General features: G+C 40.5%; 1 protein-coding gene across 5 annotated transcripts in view; it reads left to right on the forward strand.

The window, feature by feature from the left end:
* plekhg4b (pleckstrin homology domain containing, family G (with RhoGef domain) member 4B) overlaps window positions 1–14,347 on the forward strand; it is a 300,679-nt gene that overhangs the window by 259,781 nt on the left and 26,551 nt on the right. For all 5 annotated transcript variants that reach the window (XM_073024173.1, XM_073024175.1, XM_073024170.1 and 2 more), the window contains 7 exons: window positions 798–914; window positions 2,101–2,199; window positions 5,085–5,227; window positions 6,721–6,859; window positions 10,447–10,569; window positions 11,508–11,699; window positions 12,922–13,868. In XM_073024173.1, the coding sequence (XP_072880274.1) occupies window positions 798–914; window positions 2,101–2,199; window positions 5,085–5,227; window positions 6,721–6,859; window positions 10,447–10,569; window positions 11,508–11,699; window positions 12,922–13,868 (1,760 nt within the window). The remainder of the gene's footprint in view (window positions 1–797; window positions 915–2,100; window positions 2,200–5,084; window positions 5,228–6,720; window positions 6,860–10,446; window positions 10,570–11,507; window positions 11,700–12,921; window positions 13,869–14,347) is intronic.

Raw genomic sequence — 14,347 nt, forward strand, 5'->3', positions numbered from 1 at the left:
CCCTTGAAATAGCCCTCTGCAAATCGTACCTGGTTTTCTGGTACAGGCCTGGATCACCAGACTTGAATGCCACAGATCTAGCCTTCAGCAGATGACGTACCTCCTGGTCCATCTACAGCTTTTGGTTTGCGAATATACAGTAAGTCCTTGTGGGCACACATTCATCCACACAGGTTTTAATAAAGTTGGTAACAACTGCAGCATACTCATCCAGGTTCGAAGATGAGTCCCTGAATACAGTCCAGTCCACCGATTCAACCAGTCCTGTAGGTGATCCGTGCTTCCCTTGTCCATACCTCCTTAGTTCTCACTGCTGGTGCTGCAGTCTTCAGTCTCTGCATATATTCAGGGAGTAGAAGTACAGCTAGGTAATCAGACTTCCCAAAGTGAGGGTGTGGACTAGCATGGTAGGCATTCTTGATGGTGGTGTAGCAATGGTCCAGTGTGTTGTTTCCTCTGATATTACAAGTGATCTGTTGATGGTAGTTGCTTAGTGATTTTTTTCAGACTGACCTGGTTAAAATCTCCCAAAGAGATGGTGAAGGCGATTGCTTTATATTGAAACAGATGCTGTGCACTTCAGTGTGAATTTGAATTCAAACTTGTTTTAATCACATGAGTCTAAATCATTTGGTTCTCTTATTTGAGATGCTTATGGACAGTTATTTAGGCAAGGAAGTATTAATAAAGCTTGCTTCAATTCAATTATCCTGTATACCATGTATTGCAAGCATTCATGTTTGATAGTAGCACACATGAACTGACTATCTATTTTGTTGTTTAATTCCTCAACCCAGCATGAAATAGTGACTTCACTGAAGGGCTTGCACAGGCACATCGATGGCTGTCAACTGACGCAGGAATTTTCAGGAACCTTTCCTTACGATCACAATGACTGGATCCGTTTCCACATGGTTTGTATATTCTCTCTGAATTAGAGAAATAGTCTCATGTCTCAATGCTCGATTTCAAAGTTTAAACAAAGTTTGGATTGGTACATGGATGGTAGGGGTATGGAAGGCTAGGCCCTGGTGCAGGTCGATGGGAATAGGCAATTTAAATGGTTCTGCATGGACTAGCTGGGCCAAAGGCCTGTTTTTGTGCTGTACTTTTCCATGGCCCTATGACTCTATAAATAAAAAGAACAATTAAAATCCATTTTGTTACATGAATGCTATGAAGTTTCACAAGGACCTTGTTGAGATTTCCCTCTTGGTTTCTCTGGACAGAAATGCCCCAGTCTGCATCATTTTAATTCCAGTACCAGTCTCATAAATTATCATACCATTCAAAGAAAAAAAATAGATCATTTAATTTTTCATACAGTAGAATACAAATTTGATTTCTTGACGTCCTTGTTATTGTGTTAAATAAATGTATGCATTTTCATAGCTCGTTTTCATTACTGAGAATGGCTATTTGCACATTTTTAATATAGTTTGACCTTTCCAATGTCTCATCGTGCTTTTAGGCTCAAACTGTTACAGTACATTCCTCTAAAGCTGTACCCCTGACCTCCCACACATTCAAAATCCTATTTAAGCAATATCTCTAGGCGTTGTCCAGTAAAGCAACAACATTTTGAAATGGCACTATTCCCTTTGCCCCTGTTGATTTAATTAACCTTACCTTGCCCTTTGAGCCTCAAAAATATGCATCATCCTCCAATTCTGGCATCTTGATCATCACTGCATTTATTCAGTTCCCTATTGGCCATCAGAGCTCTAAACGCTTGAATTCCCTCCCTTAAACCTACTGCCTCTCAATTATGTAACTTGTGTAAGATTCTCTGTAAAACCTCCTTAAGCAAGCTTTTGGTCATTGGCCTTGATATCTCCTTAAGGTTAGAATCAAATTTTGCTGGAAATGCTCTTGGTCAAATGCTGAGGCATTTTTCTCCATTAAAGTCAATGTCAACATATACAAATGTTGTTAGTTCTGCTGTCAGCAGAGGTTTGAGTGTGTTCATGGTAACGGAGAATGCAAGCTGAAAAGCCTGCCAGAAAGGCATTGAGATGTGCCCCCTCTCCATTTATAACTGTGAAGGGACACACATCATTGGAGAGATAAATCTGAGTTGAAACTCTGTGTTTTTTTTAGAAGTTGGAGCCTTTCATGAAAAACTGCTGCAGGGCGTTGATCTACTTGAAGAATTCAATCAACTCTCTGAATGTTAGCAGAACGCCGTCCAATACACAGGTGCATTCAATAACTCCGTCTTCCTTACAGCAGATTGAACCTCGCCATTACCCTCCTCACCAATTTTTCTCTCTCCTAATGACCCTTTGGAAAGAGGATTTTCTGAATCATGGATATGGGCAGGTATCCAGAGTTAATGGCCTGGAAGTGTTTGTGTGGGCACATTATTCATCATCAATTAAAAGGAAAATGTTACAAGAATCACCTCTTGTAACAATGATCAGGGAGGCACAAAGAGATCTGTATTTCCTGACAGGTACCTTTATTGTTTAACCTAACAGGTACGTGAATTCATACACTAAGTACCTTGTTTGCCCACTTACTAAGTATCCCTGACTCTTCTGAATAACGAAAGAATAGCCAAGGTATTACCTGGGTAAAAGAGCCTACTCTGGCCAGGCATTCCCTGTACTCCCGATTCACATGTTCCACACAGTGTTGCTCACGCTTGCATCTGTGATGGTTATTCTTTGAAGTTACTGCTGCCAGCACACACGAAGCATCCACTTTTATATCCATTCCTTATCAATTTAAATATTGCATTCCAATGTCATTGGCCACAGGTCATGTGTCTGACCTTTAGTGTCTTGTTATTGGCTCTGCTCCAAGCCAGCATCCATTTATTGCCCTCTTCCCATGAAGTGACAGTGATAATATTTAGCTCTTCGTTCTCAATCAGCAACCAGCTAAAATTAATCCAGGCAGGCACCAACCCCAACATTCACAAACCTGCATGTTATATCCAACCAAAGAACATCTCACAAATAATTCCTTATTTGAAAATTATCTCTAGTCCAGATTACGTGGAGCATCATTGTGTCTTCTGTAAAACATTGATGAAGCCAAGCACTTCAAGCTCACAAAATGGAGAACTGGGTTTCTTCACAAAATGGCAGCCTTCAACTCCAAGCAAGTGGCAAGAACAAAGACAATTAGTCTGTCTGCTTTCACTGTCTTCAATACATTCGAATTCTCTGATTTGTGGACTACTGTTCTTTCTGGCCAACAAAATCATGTTTAACTGATTTGGTAGAGTTCTTTGAGGATGTACCAACCAGTCAATAGGAGGAAGCTAGGAGATTTGGTGTACCTTGATTTCCAGAAGTGATTTGATAAGGTGCCACATAAAAGGCACAAGCTAAGTGCCCAGTAGTATTGTGGAACGTAGGTTAATATGGATGCATTTATCAGATTGAAGAAATGGAAACCTATAATTAGGGATCAGTCCTTGACCATTAATTTACCTCAATCTTTATTACTGACTTGCAGGAGGGGGATAGGGTGTAAGATATCCAAATTTACTGATGATGCAAAAGTAGGTGGGACAGTGTGCTGTGATGAGAATGTTTGGACTCTGCAACAGTACAATCACTGTTTGAATGACTGCATGAAAACTTGTCAAATGAAGTTTACTGCAAGATAGTTTGAGGTCATGCACTTATGTAAAATGAACCAAAAATCTGTTTAGAAAGAAACTGCAGAAGAGTATAGAAGAATCTAGATGTGTTCTGTATGAAGCACAAAGTATTAACATGCAAGTGCAGCCAGCATTTAAGACACCAAACAGAATATTAGTTAGTATTGCTGAGGATTGGAGCTTAAAAATAGAGACCAGTTGGGAGTTGGTAGGTTTGAACCTGCCGTAATGTATACTATTTTAATTCAAAAAGACATATTGGTATTGGAGGCCATCCAAAAGAAATTTCTTTGGCTAATTTTTTTGAAAGAGAGAGGTGTCCTTTCATAAACAGCTAAAATGTTCGACTAATTTTCTTTTGTTGTTTAGAAGAATGAGAGCAGATCTCATTGATGCGTATTTGATTCCAAGAGGCATTACAGGAAAGATACTGTGATGTTTCTACTAGTGGGAGAGTCTCAAATGAGAGGATGTCATTACAAGATAAGGGAGTCGTCATTTAAAACGGGGGATGTGTAGGAATTTCTCTTCACAGAGGCTGACAAATCTCTGCCAGAGAGAGTGTGATACAAAATTCAGATTCAGATTCAGTTTATTGTCATTTAGAAACCACAAATGCAATGCAGTTAAAAAATGAGACAACGTTCCTCCAGAATGGGGGCCTGTTCTTCCCAGCAGAGTCCCAGACCTCACAGCAGCAGCAGCAATGAAGAAGGTCTTCCTGGAGATTTCCCGATGTTCCTCCATGCTTCCACGTCTGTTTTCAATCGATTATGATTGCACATGGCACCCCACTTCACAAATTGAGTGTATTTAAAAAGGAAGCATAGTAATTTTTGAAAGATCAGAGAATTGAGGGCTGTGTGGAACAGTAAATGAGATGAGGCTTGAGGCATGATGTAATTGATTGACAGGATATGCTTGAGGGGCTTACTCCTGCTCCTACTTACTTGTGTTCCTTTAATAGCTCATTCTTCTACTGGTAGCATAATTGACTGCCCAACACAATCCAAGCCACCAATAAGTTCCTCCATCTCATACTGTTCTTTCACGACCATTGGGTAAGCCTAGCGCTCGGCTTGAAAAAGTCCTTGCCTCTTGCAAAGAAGTGCAAATGGAATTTTTTTTGCCCAACCACATACCCAGAAAAATTATTTAGTCCATCATGCCTGTACAGGACCTCTTAGGGGCTATACAATAAAACCAATTCTTCAGCTACTATTCAACAGACCTGAAAATACCATTCCGTTTCAAGCTTCTCTCGAATAATATCTTGAAGTTTGCAATTGAATACTCTTTCAGCACTCTTGCACAATATGCTATTGATGAAAGTTTGTTCCAAATTTTTTACCATACAACCTTTTGGAAAAGTAGTGTTTCATTGTGCGTACCTGCAAAGGGTTACGCAGAATGTGGGAATTATATATAAAAAAACACTCCAGTTTAATCTGGCATCTTGCTTCCACAGGAAGCCATTGAGTTCCTCAATCAACACACAAAGATAATGAAATCTGTGCTGGAAGATACCCGGCTGGTAGGATTGCGACTGGAAGGTGGGACTGTCCTTGCCAGGATTAGAAAAGATGAATTCTGTGACACCGACGATTACAGGTAGCATGATAAATAATTTCAATGTATTTCAACAGAACTTTCCAAAAATTGTGAAGTCTTGGACAAGGATATTTTTTGGCTGTGTAAAAAAAGAGTTCATAATATTTACTACACCTTGGTTATGCAGATCTACTCAGGCCATTCTTCTGTCATGAATTCTGTTGAATGTATTCTGCTGTTCAAAGTCAGTATTGTGAAACTGTTATGATGTTGCTGCCAATTGTGGCTCAGTAAATTGTGCCCTTGTTTCTGTGGTGGGTGCTTGTAGATGCCTGCCTTACTTGTGTTCATAAGACTGAGCCTGGCAGTGCAGTGCAAAGGCAGTCTATACCCGGAGAAGGGCAGCCTTTTGAATGAGATATCAAACCATCTGGTTTCTCAGGTGGCACTGTTTTGGGGAAGAAAGGAGCTTGCTCCCTGTGTCTTGGCCAGTATTTAACCTGCAACCCCATTCACTTAACCAAGAAAATTGTTTTGTTATTATAACATATGCTCTGTGAAAAGGTGCTGCTGTGTTCCTTGAATGTGAATGGCGACAATATTTAATATTCCGAAGTGCTTTGAGTTGTGAAAAAGCATTTTATTTTCTATTTCATTTTATCACCTCTTAAAACATTTACATATATGAAATAAAAACAGAAAAGGAAGGAAATACTGACAGGTCAGGCAGCAGCTGTGAAGAAAGAAACAGTTTGTATTTCAGGTCACTGATCCTTCAGCAGAACCTTTATTTATTATACAGTATTTGTCTCCGATAATGTTTTATTCCTTGTCTTGCTATTGCTATTATCAACGACTTGGCTGGTGTAACAATGAGACAATGCAGCATCTCCAAAATAAAGGAAATACTTGGGATTTACTGGGGTTCAATTTGCAATTAGAGGTATAGAGCAGAAGTCAATGGACTGAGTTATGCATTCTGCCCAATTTTACATTAAACTTACTTCCTGCCAATTTTCTGCCACATTTTTATATCTTTGACAAATCTGAATTTTGTCTTTAATGTATTCTTGGACAAGATTCCACTGTTCAGACATTAGCAGATTTATAGATTCTTACTTCTTTTCTATTTTTTATGTGCTGATTTATAATTAGGTTCCCAGGTATGTTTTTATGTCCCACGCTAACTCTACTCTTGTTCCCATACCCAGGAGCATTACCAATCCATATGCCATTAACTAATCCAATGCAGACGAGGGACTGAGTTGAGGCCTTTTTTGTCATTTTCATAAAGTCACACAATCTCTTTGGCTTGTGATCAGGAAACCAGTGACACAAATGCGCATTTAGAAATCTTTATGAGTAAAATTTAACCTAATTAATCTGACTTTTGCATTATCAAAAGAGTTGTTAAATTCTGTGGATCTCAGTGATTCACCTCATTGCAATCGCCATATTTGAAGTCATACTGTTCGCAGAATCTAAAAATGATTTCAAATGAACTTGTATTTCTCATTTGTAAGTACTGAAGTCCACTCTTCTAATGTTTTCAGGAATGCAATGGATGCGGTCACAGTGCTCTACAATCAGGTGGATGAAGAGGTCCATAAATTGGTCAAATTGTCTAATGAGTGCTTGCAACATCTACAAATCATTCTAGGTTTGAGAACATTTGAGGAAGGAAGTACCAAGGTAAAAAAAGAGAGGCTTTGACATAATAATATAAAGAACCCAAGCCACCATTCATAAGAAGTGTGGGGCTATTGAAATTCTTATTCAATCCCCATATCACGATTTACTTTGTGATCAAAATCCTTATCTTGCTCACCCTTGAATAACCTCAGGTCTCTGGGAGAGAGTTCTAAGAGGTTTTCATGCTTTGAATAAATATGATTCTCCATATACTAAGCAACACACAAAGAAGCTGGAGGGACTCGGTGAATCAGGCAGCATCTGTGGAGGGAAATGGACAGACAAGGTTAAAAAAAGTTGAGAAAGTCAGTACAAAAAGTTTGTGCGAAGGGTTAGAGCAAGGGCTAGTGAAAGATAAGAGGAATTGTCAATCATTTGTGTTGATTTGGTGTCCCCAGAATATGATTTTCCAGCCAAAAAAAAATCATGTCAGCATCTATAATGTTAATCCAACTCAGAATCTAACATCTTTCAATGAGGTTACCTCTCAGTCTTCCAAACTTCAGTAATTGAATCTTCACTATAGCACACCCAAAGCAAGCTTAACATGCCTAAGGTACTGATTCTAAAACTTAAAATAGAATTCCAGATCTCACCAAAGCCTCGTATATCTTACTAGCATTAACTACAATATTCCTCAGATCCCCCGCCCTTTTCTATGACAACAACATTGACAATCTGCTGGCATTAACAGAGCTGACTGAACTCAATGGAGGAAAATACCCCCACTCTCTCAGTGTGCAGCTTGTTGTGGTTATTCATCTCAAACAATAACATATTGCTGAACCTCTGTAGCTGACAGCATTGCCAGAGGCAGGGATCCTTGGAAACCAGGACCTTTGCTTTACTTTCCTGGCTATTTATATCAGTGTGCTCCAGCTGAATGTAAATACAACAAGGGCCATTCGTGACGGGAAAGCAGTTGAAGAGGCTCTTTGGGATGAGCTTTTGTTGTTCACATCAGTCTAGTATGCCCTGTAGTAATGACCAGTTCAATGTGGAGACTTCATTGTCTATTTGTGCTGGACAACCTGACATATTGATCACAAAAGCTGGTGTCAGAAGAGCATCAAAAAGACATAGAGCCTGAGGAACTTGAGAGAGAGCTTGAAGAGCAGTAGAAGCAAAATGGAAAATGAGGCTACCAGGATTATTAATTTACAGTATCCCAGCTAGGGCAGGCATCGTTAGCGCAGGCATTAAGGGAATTACTGACAGAGAGATACATTTCTGAGGAACGTGTAAAATCACAGTCCTCTAGGCCATCAAAGTGATCCTCTCCAAACACAATCATTAACACGCTATAATACATGACTGTTCAGATGGAGGTGCCCAGTGGTGTGACACTGGCATACAGTTCAGCAAGCCATTCTTAGTGGGTGCATAAAACTTATTACTGATTAACTCCATTGTGGGTAGAATTTCAGCCCTTGAGGTTATTCGCCATTCCTTGTTCATTTGTTAATTTGATATCTGTTCTGCTTGCAATCCCTCCCCACATAGCTCTCTGGTGTACTGGACGTTCCTTCTGGCTTCTTGTGGAAACCACCCTAATGCTGATTCTTGACTGATTTTGTGATTTGTTTTTTGCAGTTGTTAATTTAGCTTCAGCACTAAACACACGAAGGTAGTAATCTCGGGATTACTGCCTGTGCCACGCGACCGTGAGTATAGGAATAGAATGAGGTGGAGGATAAATGTGTGGCTAAGGGATTGGAGCAGGGGGCAGAGATTCAGATTTCTGGATCATTGGGGGCTCTTTTGGGGCAGGTGTGACCTGTACGAAAAGGACGGGTTGCGCTTGAATCCCAAGGGGACCAATATCCTGGTGGGGGGGGTTTGCTAAGGCTACTGGGGAGAGTTTAAACTAGAACTGTTGGGGGTTGGGAACCAAACTGGAGAGACTGGGGAAGAGATGGTTGGCTCACAAATAGAGAAAGCTTGGAGACGGTGTGTGAGGGAGGATAGGCAGGTGGTAGAGAAAGGACGCGCTCAGACGGTTTGAGATGTGTCCATTTTAAGGCAGTGGTGTGTCTCAGGGATCTGTTCTGGGACCCTTAATCTTCATGATTTTTATAAGTGACCTGGATGAGGAAGTGGAGGGATGGGTTAGTAAGTTTGCTGATGACACAAAGGTTGGAGGTGTTGTGGATAGTGTGGAGGGCTGTCAGAGGTTACAGCGGGACTGAGAAAACTGGGCTGAGAAATGACAGATAGAGTTCAACCCAGATAAGTGTGAAGTGGTTCATTTTGGTAGTGTGGTGAACTACATATACCTGTCTGGACACGCCCCCTGATGACTGCTCCTGTGGCTCCTCCCACAGACCCCTGTATAAAGGTGATGGAGGTCTGAGCCCAGCCTCTCTGTCTCCAGGATGTGGTATAGTGGTCACTCACTGCTTGTTCCTTCTTTCCGTCAATAAAAGCCGATATCTCGCCTTTACGTCTCAGAGTGAGTTATTGATGGTGCATCAGGTAGGTTAAATATAATGGCAGAATATAGTATTAATGGTAAGACTGTTGGCAGAGTGGAGGATCAGAGAGATCTTGGGGTGCGAGTCCATAGAATGCTCAAAGCAGCTGCACAGGTTGACTCTGTGGTTAAGAAGGTGTATGGTGTATTGGCCTTCGTTAATCGTGGGATTGAATTTAGGAGCCGAGAGGTAATGTTGTAGCTATGTAGGACCCTAGTCAGATCCCACTTGAAGTACTGTGCTCAGTTCTGGTCGCCTCACTATAGGAAGGATGTGGAAACCATAGAAAGGGTGCAGAGGAGATTTACAAGGATGTTGCCTGGATTGGGGAGCAATGCCTTATGAAAACAGGCTGAGTGAACTAGGCCTTTTCTCCTTGGAGTGACGGAGGATGAGAGGCGACCTTATAGAGGTGTATAAGATGATGAGAGGCATTGCTCGTGTGGATAGTCAGAGGCTTTTTCCCAGGGCTGAAATAGTTGCCAGAAGAGGACAGAGGTTTAAGGTGCTGGGGAGTAGATACAGAGGAGATGTCAGAGGTAAGTTTTTTATGCAGAGAGTGTTGAGTGCGTGGAGTGGGCTGCCAGCGATGGTGGTGGAGGAGGATATGATAGGCGGATATGATAGGGTCTTTTAAGAGACTTTTGGATAGGTACATGGAGCTCAGAAAAACAGGGGGCTATGGGGAAGCCTAGTAATTTCTAAGGTAGGGACATGTTCCACACAACTTTGTGGGCCGAAGGACCTGTATTGTGCTGTAGGTTTTCTATGTTTCTACAGCTACTCTACTTTTGAGTGTTAGATTGGTGTAGCCTGTATGACAATAGATTAATTGTTCTGTGATACACTAGAACTTGCCTGGATCTTGTGCTGAATTACGAGAGGAAACGGTTTGAATTGCAAAATATCTTTCAGTATCTTAGCTTGCAATCTAACCTGACTGTGTCTTCAAAGGGCCAATTCAATTTAATGAATGCCATATCATAAATACCTGTATTCACCATCCACTATGTTAATCAAACACTTTACAACCATATTGCTGGGTGGTCGTTGCATAGAGAGGATAATTAATGTGTATCCTAATGTAAATTGCTATATTCTTATTACCTGCAGATAAAACATTGGGCTGATAGTGAGGGAGAAAAGCACTTTGTACAAATGGACTATCTGCCACATTCTCTGGAATCACTGAAACAAAAGCAGGAAGAGTATAATGCCTTCTATGGTCTGGCTATGGTAAGCGTTATACTTATTTACTGTGTGATAGGCATTACATCAAGCAGGCAGCGTACATTTGTTTAAAATTCAGATCACTTGTCCCTGATTGAAAGTACAGCTCATGCAGACAATTGTGCCTTTATGTTTATTATTCAGTCTTCAGATGATCTGATTCTGGGTGGAATGATTGCTCGTGACTTGATGTACTTTCAGGAAACCATTTGTAGAGGGACTTTCAAGACATAGTCGATGAATCTGAGATGAGAAAACAAAAAGGAAGCAAACATGTTCCCAATACTGAAAGAATTTAAAAAAAGCTTTGTATTAGGAACAAGTTGATACAATGATGCCATATTGTCTTTTATCAACAAAGTCTTTACATAAGTGTATGAGATTGAAATATTAAAATTTTCCTTTTTCACAATTTTCCTCTTGCATTTTACTTATTCTAACTTTGAAATAGTTCAGCAAACTTTAACAAAGGATTTCATAGCAAAAATCAGGGATACTATTGCATTTCTCAGTGTTACACTGCACAGCATGGATCAAGGGGTCTACCATCTCTAGATGACCTAGAATACTTGCTGATGAAATAGCTCAATATCAAGAGTTTTGATATTTGTATCACTGTTTTCCACATAAATGTGAAATTTAGTGCTGTGTCCCCTAAGAGTTGACCTGAATGAATTACAGTTGTGAAGCTAATGTTCTGTGCTAGTAAGGTGCAGAACTGAAACTGTCCAATTTGTGATCCTTCAGTTGAGGAACCTCTGGCCTTAGGCTTGTGGCTAACCTTTTCGGATTTACATGAGTGAAGCATGTCCTTTGGGGGTTTAAATAATGAGCAGATGTTATTTTGATCTTTGTGGACTTAGTAGTTTTGTTAGACAAAATGGAATTGGGTCTGACTAGTGGTGGAGTTTCCCAAAGGGTGAATTTAACTTTGTTGTTTGTAGCAACATTACAGAAGAGGGGTGCAACTGATTAAAGATGCTGGCCATCTGAACAATGAATCACACAATGAATTGCTGCATTTGGAAGAAACAGTCAAGGAATTCAAGCAATTTCTGAGTAACTTCATCAGTAAACTGGAAAAGCAGAGAACAGATTTGGAAAACATAGTTAATTTATATGAATTTTATGAGACAGTAAGTGGTTCATATTATTCCTCATATTAGATGTTCATTTCCTTCACATTGAATGTTGATTTCCTCTATTTTATTGGCAATTTGGTCTAGTGTGGTGATTTCTTTATTTGCTTGTGACTATTTGCTTTAATCTATATATTTTTTAAATTGCTGTTTTGATCAAATGTGTTTCATAATTTTTCTCCCCAAATCCACTCTAAATCTCCTCCCCTTATTCCCCTTGGAAAGGGGAAAAGATTATTATCTACCTAACTTTCGCCTTCCACATACCTCAATGGGATCCTCCTTCAGCCTTCTACATGCCAAAGATTATCAACCGAGCTTATCCAGTCTCTTCTTAGCTGAAACACTCCACCTAAGGCAAGATCTTGGCGAACCTTTCCTACACCCTCTAATGAAATCCTAACTGTCCTTATAGTATGGTAAACAGAACCACACACACAGCTCCATCTGTGGCCAAACCAATTATTCAGATAGTTGTGCCATAATCACCTTTGTACTTTATTCCTACCATTCCTTGTGTATATCCTAGCTTTATTCGTTCCTCCAAAATGCATTGACTCTCACCTTCCCAGATTAATTTGCTTGTGCCATTTCCTTTCCCGTCTTGTCTTGGATCAACAATGCACCATGTCATTTGCAAACTTACTAATCATAACTTCTACAGTCCAATCCAAATTGTTAATGCGGTTTAAAAAAATGACAACAAGAATCCCACACCAATCCCTGGTCACGAGCTCGTTGTCATGAAAACAGAGCTTGAGGATCACATTCTGCTTCCTATCGCCCAGCCAACTTTTGATCCAATTTGTAAAAATGCTCCGGATCCCAAGCACTCATCTTTTGGAGTTGCCTTCTGTGTTAATAGCCTTACTAAGGTCCATGTCAATTGCATCAATTGTCCTACGCTGATCAACTCCAACGACCTCCTCTCAGAAAGTCACATTGACCATCCCCAATCAACCCTGCCATGTTAAATGTGCAAATTAATCCCATCCCTCAGAACTTGTTTCAAATGATTTCTCTACCACTGATGTTGCTGTATTTGGAAGGTTGTTCTATATTCTTCTAGAACATCTGATTTATTGCTTTATTGACACATGTCTTTTTAATCTTTTATAAAGGGTAACTGAAACTGATTATCTTATAAGAGTAAATTGGCTCTGATGGATTTATGATACTAAAATCAGTTCAACTCTGACATTTTCAATTTTCTGTTTAGGCGGATCAGTGGGTCTTGCACTGCAATAATTATTTAAGACAAGTGAAAGTAAATGAGCAAAGCTCTTTGGTGGACACCACAGCCATAGTCCAAAGTTTAGAAAGGTACCATCAGGAGGCTACCAAGTTCAATGCCGAGAACTTTCAGGCAATGAATGAAATGGTTCATGGGCTTGGCAGTGCCCGGGAGCTGAAGCAGTGGAACGTCCAGTGGATGAAATGCCAACAAACCAAGCAGCTTTTGGAGGAGGTGTTGGCTGCAGCCGTCAGAATCCAGGAGAGGCAGAGCAGCAACCTCGCTACCACTGCGTATATTCACTCCGAGGATGAAGGGCCAAGGACAAGTGGTGAATTTGACACGGAAGGATCAGATGAGCTCGGAGAGTCTCCGACTCAAAAACCCGCCGAGGCTTTGCAGAATGGCGACTGGCCTGTTGACACAGTACACCAGCAAGAAGACAGCCAGGGTTTCATGGCAACGGATGGCTCAGTTACATCAGGTTATAAAGAGCTCTGCCAAAATGTTGAACCCTTGCATAAGTTCAACACAACCCCTCCGTCCTCGGCACCTGCCTGTAGCAGGCTCCAAGAGGGTGAGTTCTTCTTCAAAGACATTGACAGCTGCACGGGCAGCTCTTCCGCCACATCTTGTCACTCGGAGCCCCCCCACTCACCGGGATCGAGGCACAAGAAGCACCCTTTGAAAAAAATCATGAAGACTCAAGGCATTGAGTTGCGGCAGAGAGAAAATGGTTCAGCTGAGGTCGGCAGGCATGGCAACATCGGAGTGTACATCAAAGGGCTGGAAGTAGTCAGTAGTATGGTGGCTGACAAAAACCGGAGGCCCAGGTCGGAGCTGAAAAGCCCTGTGTTGATTAGGAGGCACAGCTTATCAGCATCTTCTAAGATAAACCATCCACAGGCACAGGAAGCAAAGAACACAGGCAGGTAATGATTGTAGTACTTTCTAATTTACCTTCAATCTATCTTATAATGAAGCCAACTGTGAATGAAGCATTGATATAGGAAGAGTATTGTCATACTGGAGCAGTTTGGCATCTGAACGCTGTTCTACAATATAACTAGACCTTTCCTGATCTACCTCTCAGTTCAGTTGAATTATCTTTGTTTGACATTGTGCAATGAGAATGGGTTAATTAATAGCCTGGTCGCTTTAAGGTGTTTAATGAAAATTGGTAGGAATGTACTATAACTTTATATAAAGATCCATAGTGAGTTAATTCAACATGAATCTGGATATTAAATCTAGATGAATCAAATCCTAATGTTGTGTTGTGAATTGGCTAGAGTTCATAGGGAAACTACATTTAATGTTACGGGAGGAATTGAGCAAAGGAAACACTTAAAGAATTAATAGCTTGTTGATAAAAATATATTGTAAGGCACAAGAACACAACAGTAAAAAT

Source organism: Hemitrygon akajei, chromosome 20, assembly GCF_048418815.1.
Source record: "Hemitrygon akajei chromosome 20, sHemAka1.3, whole genome shotgun sequence".
NCBI lineage: Eukaryota > Metazoa > Chordata > Chondrichthyes > Myliobatiformes > Dasyatidae > Hemitrygon > Hemitrygon akajei.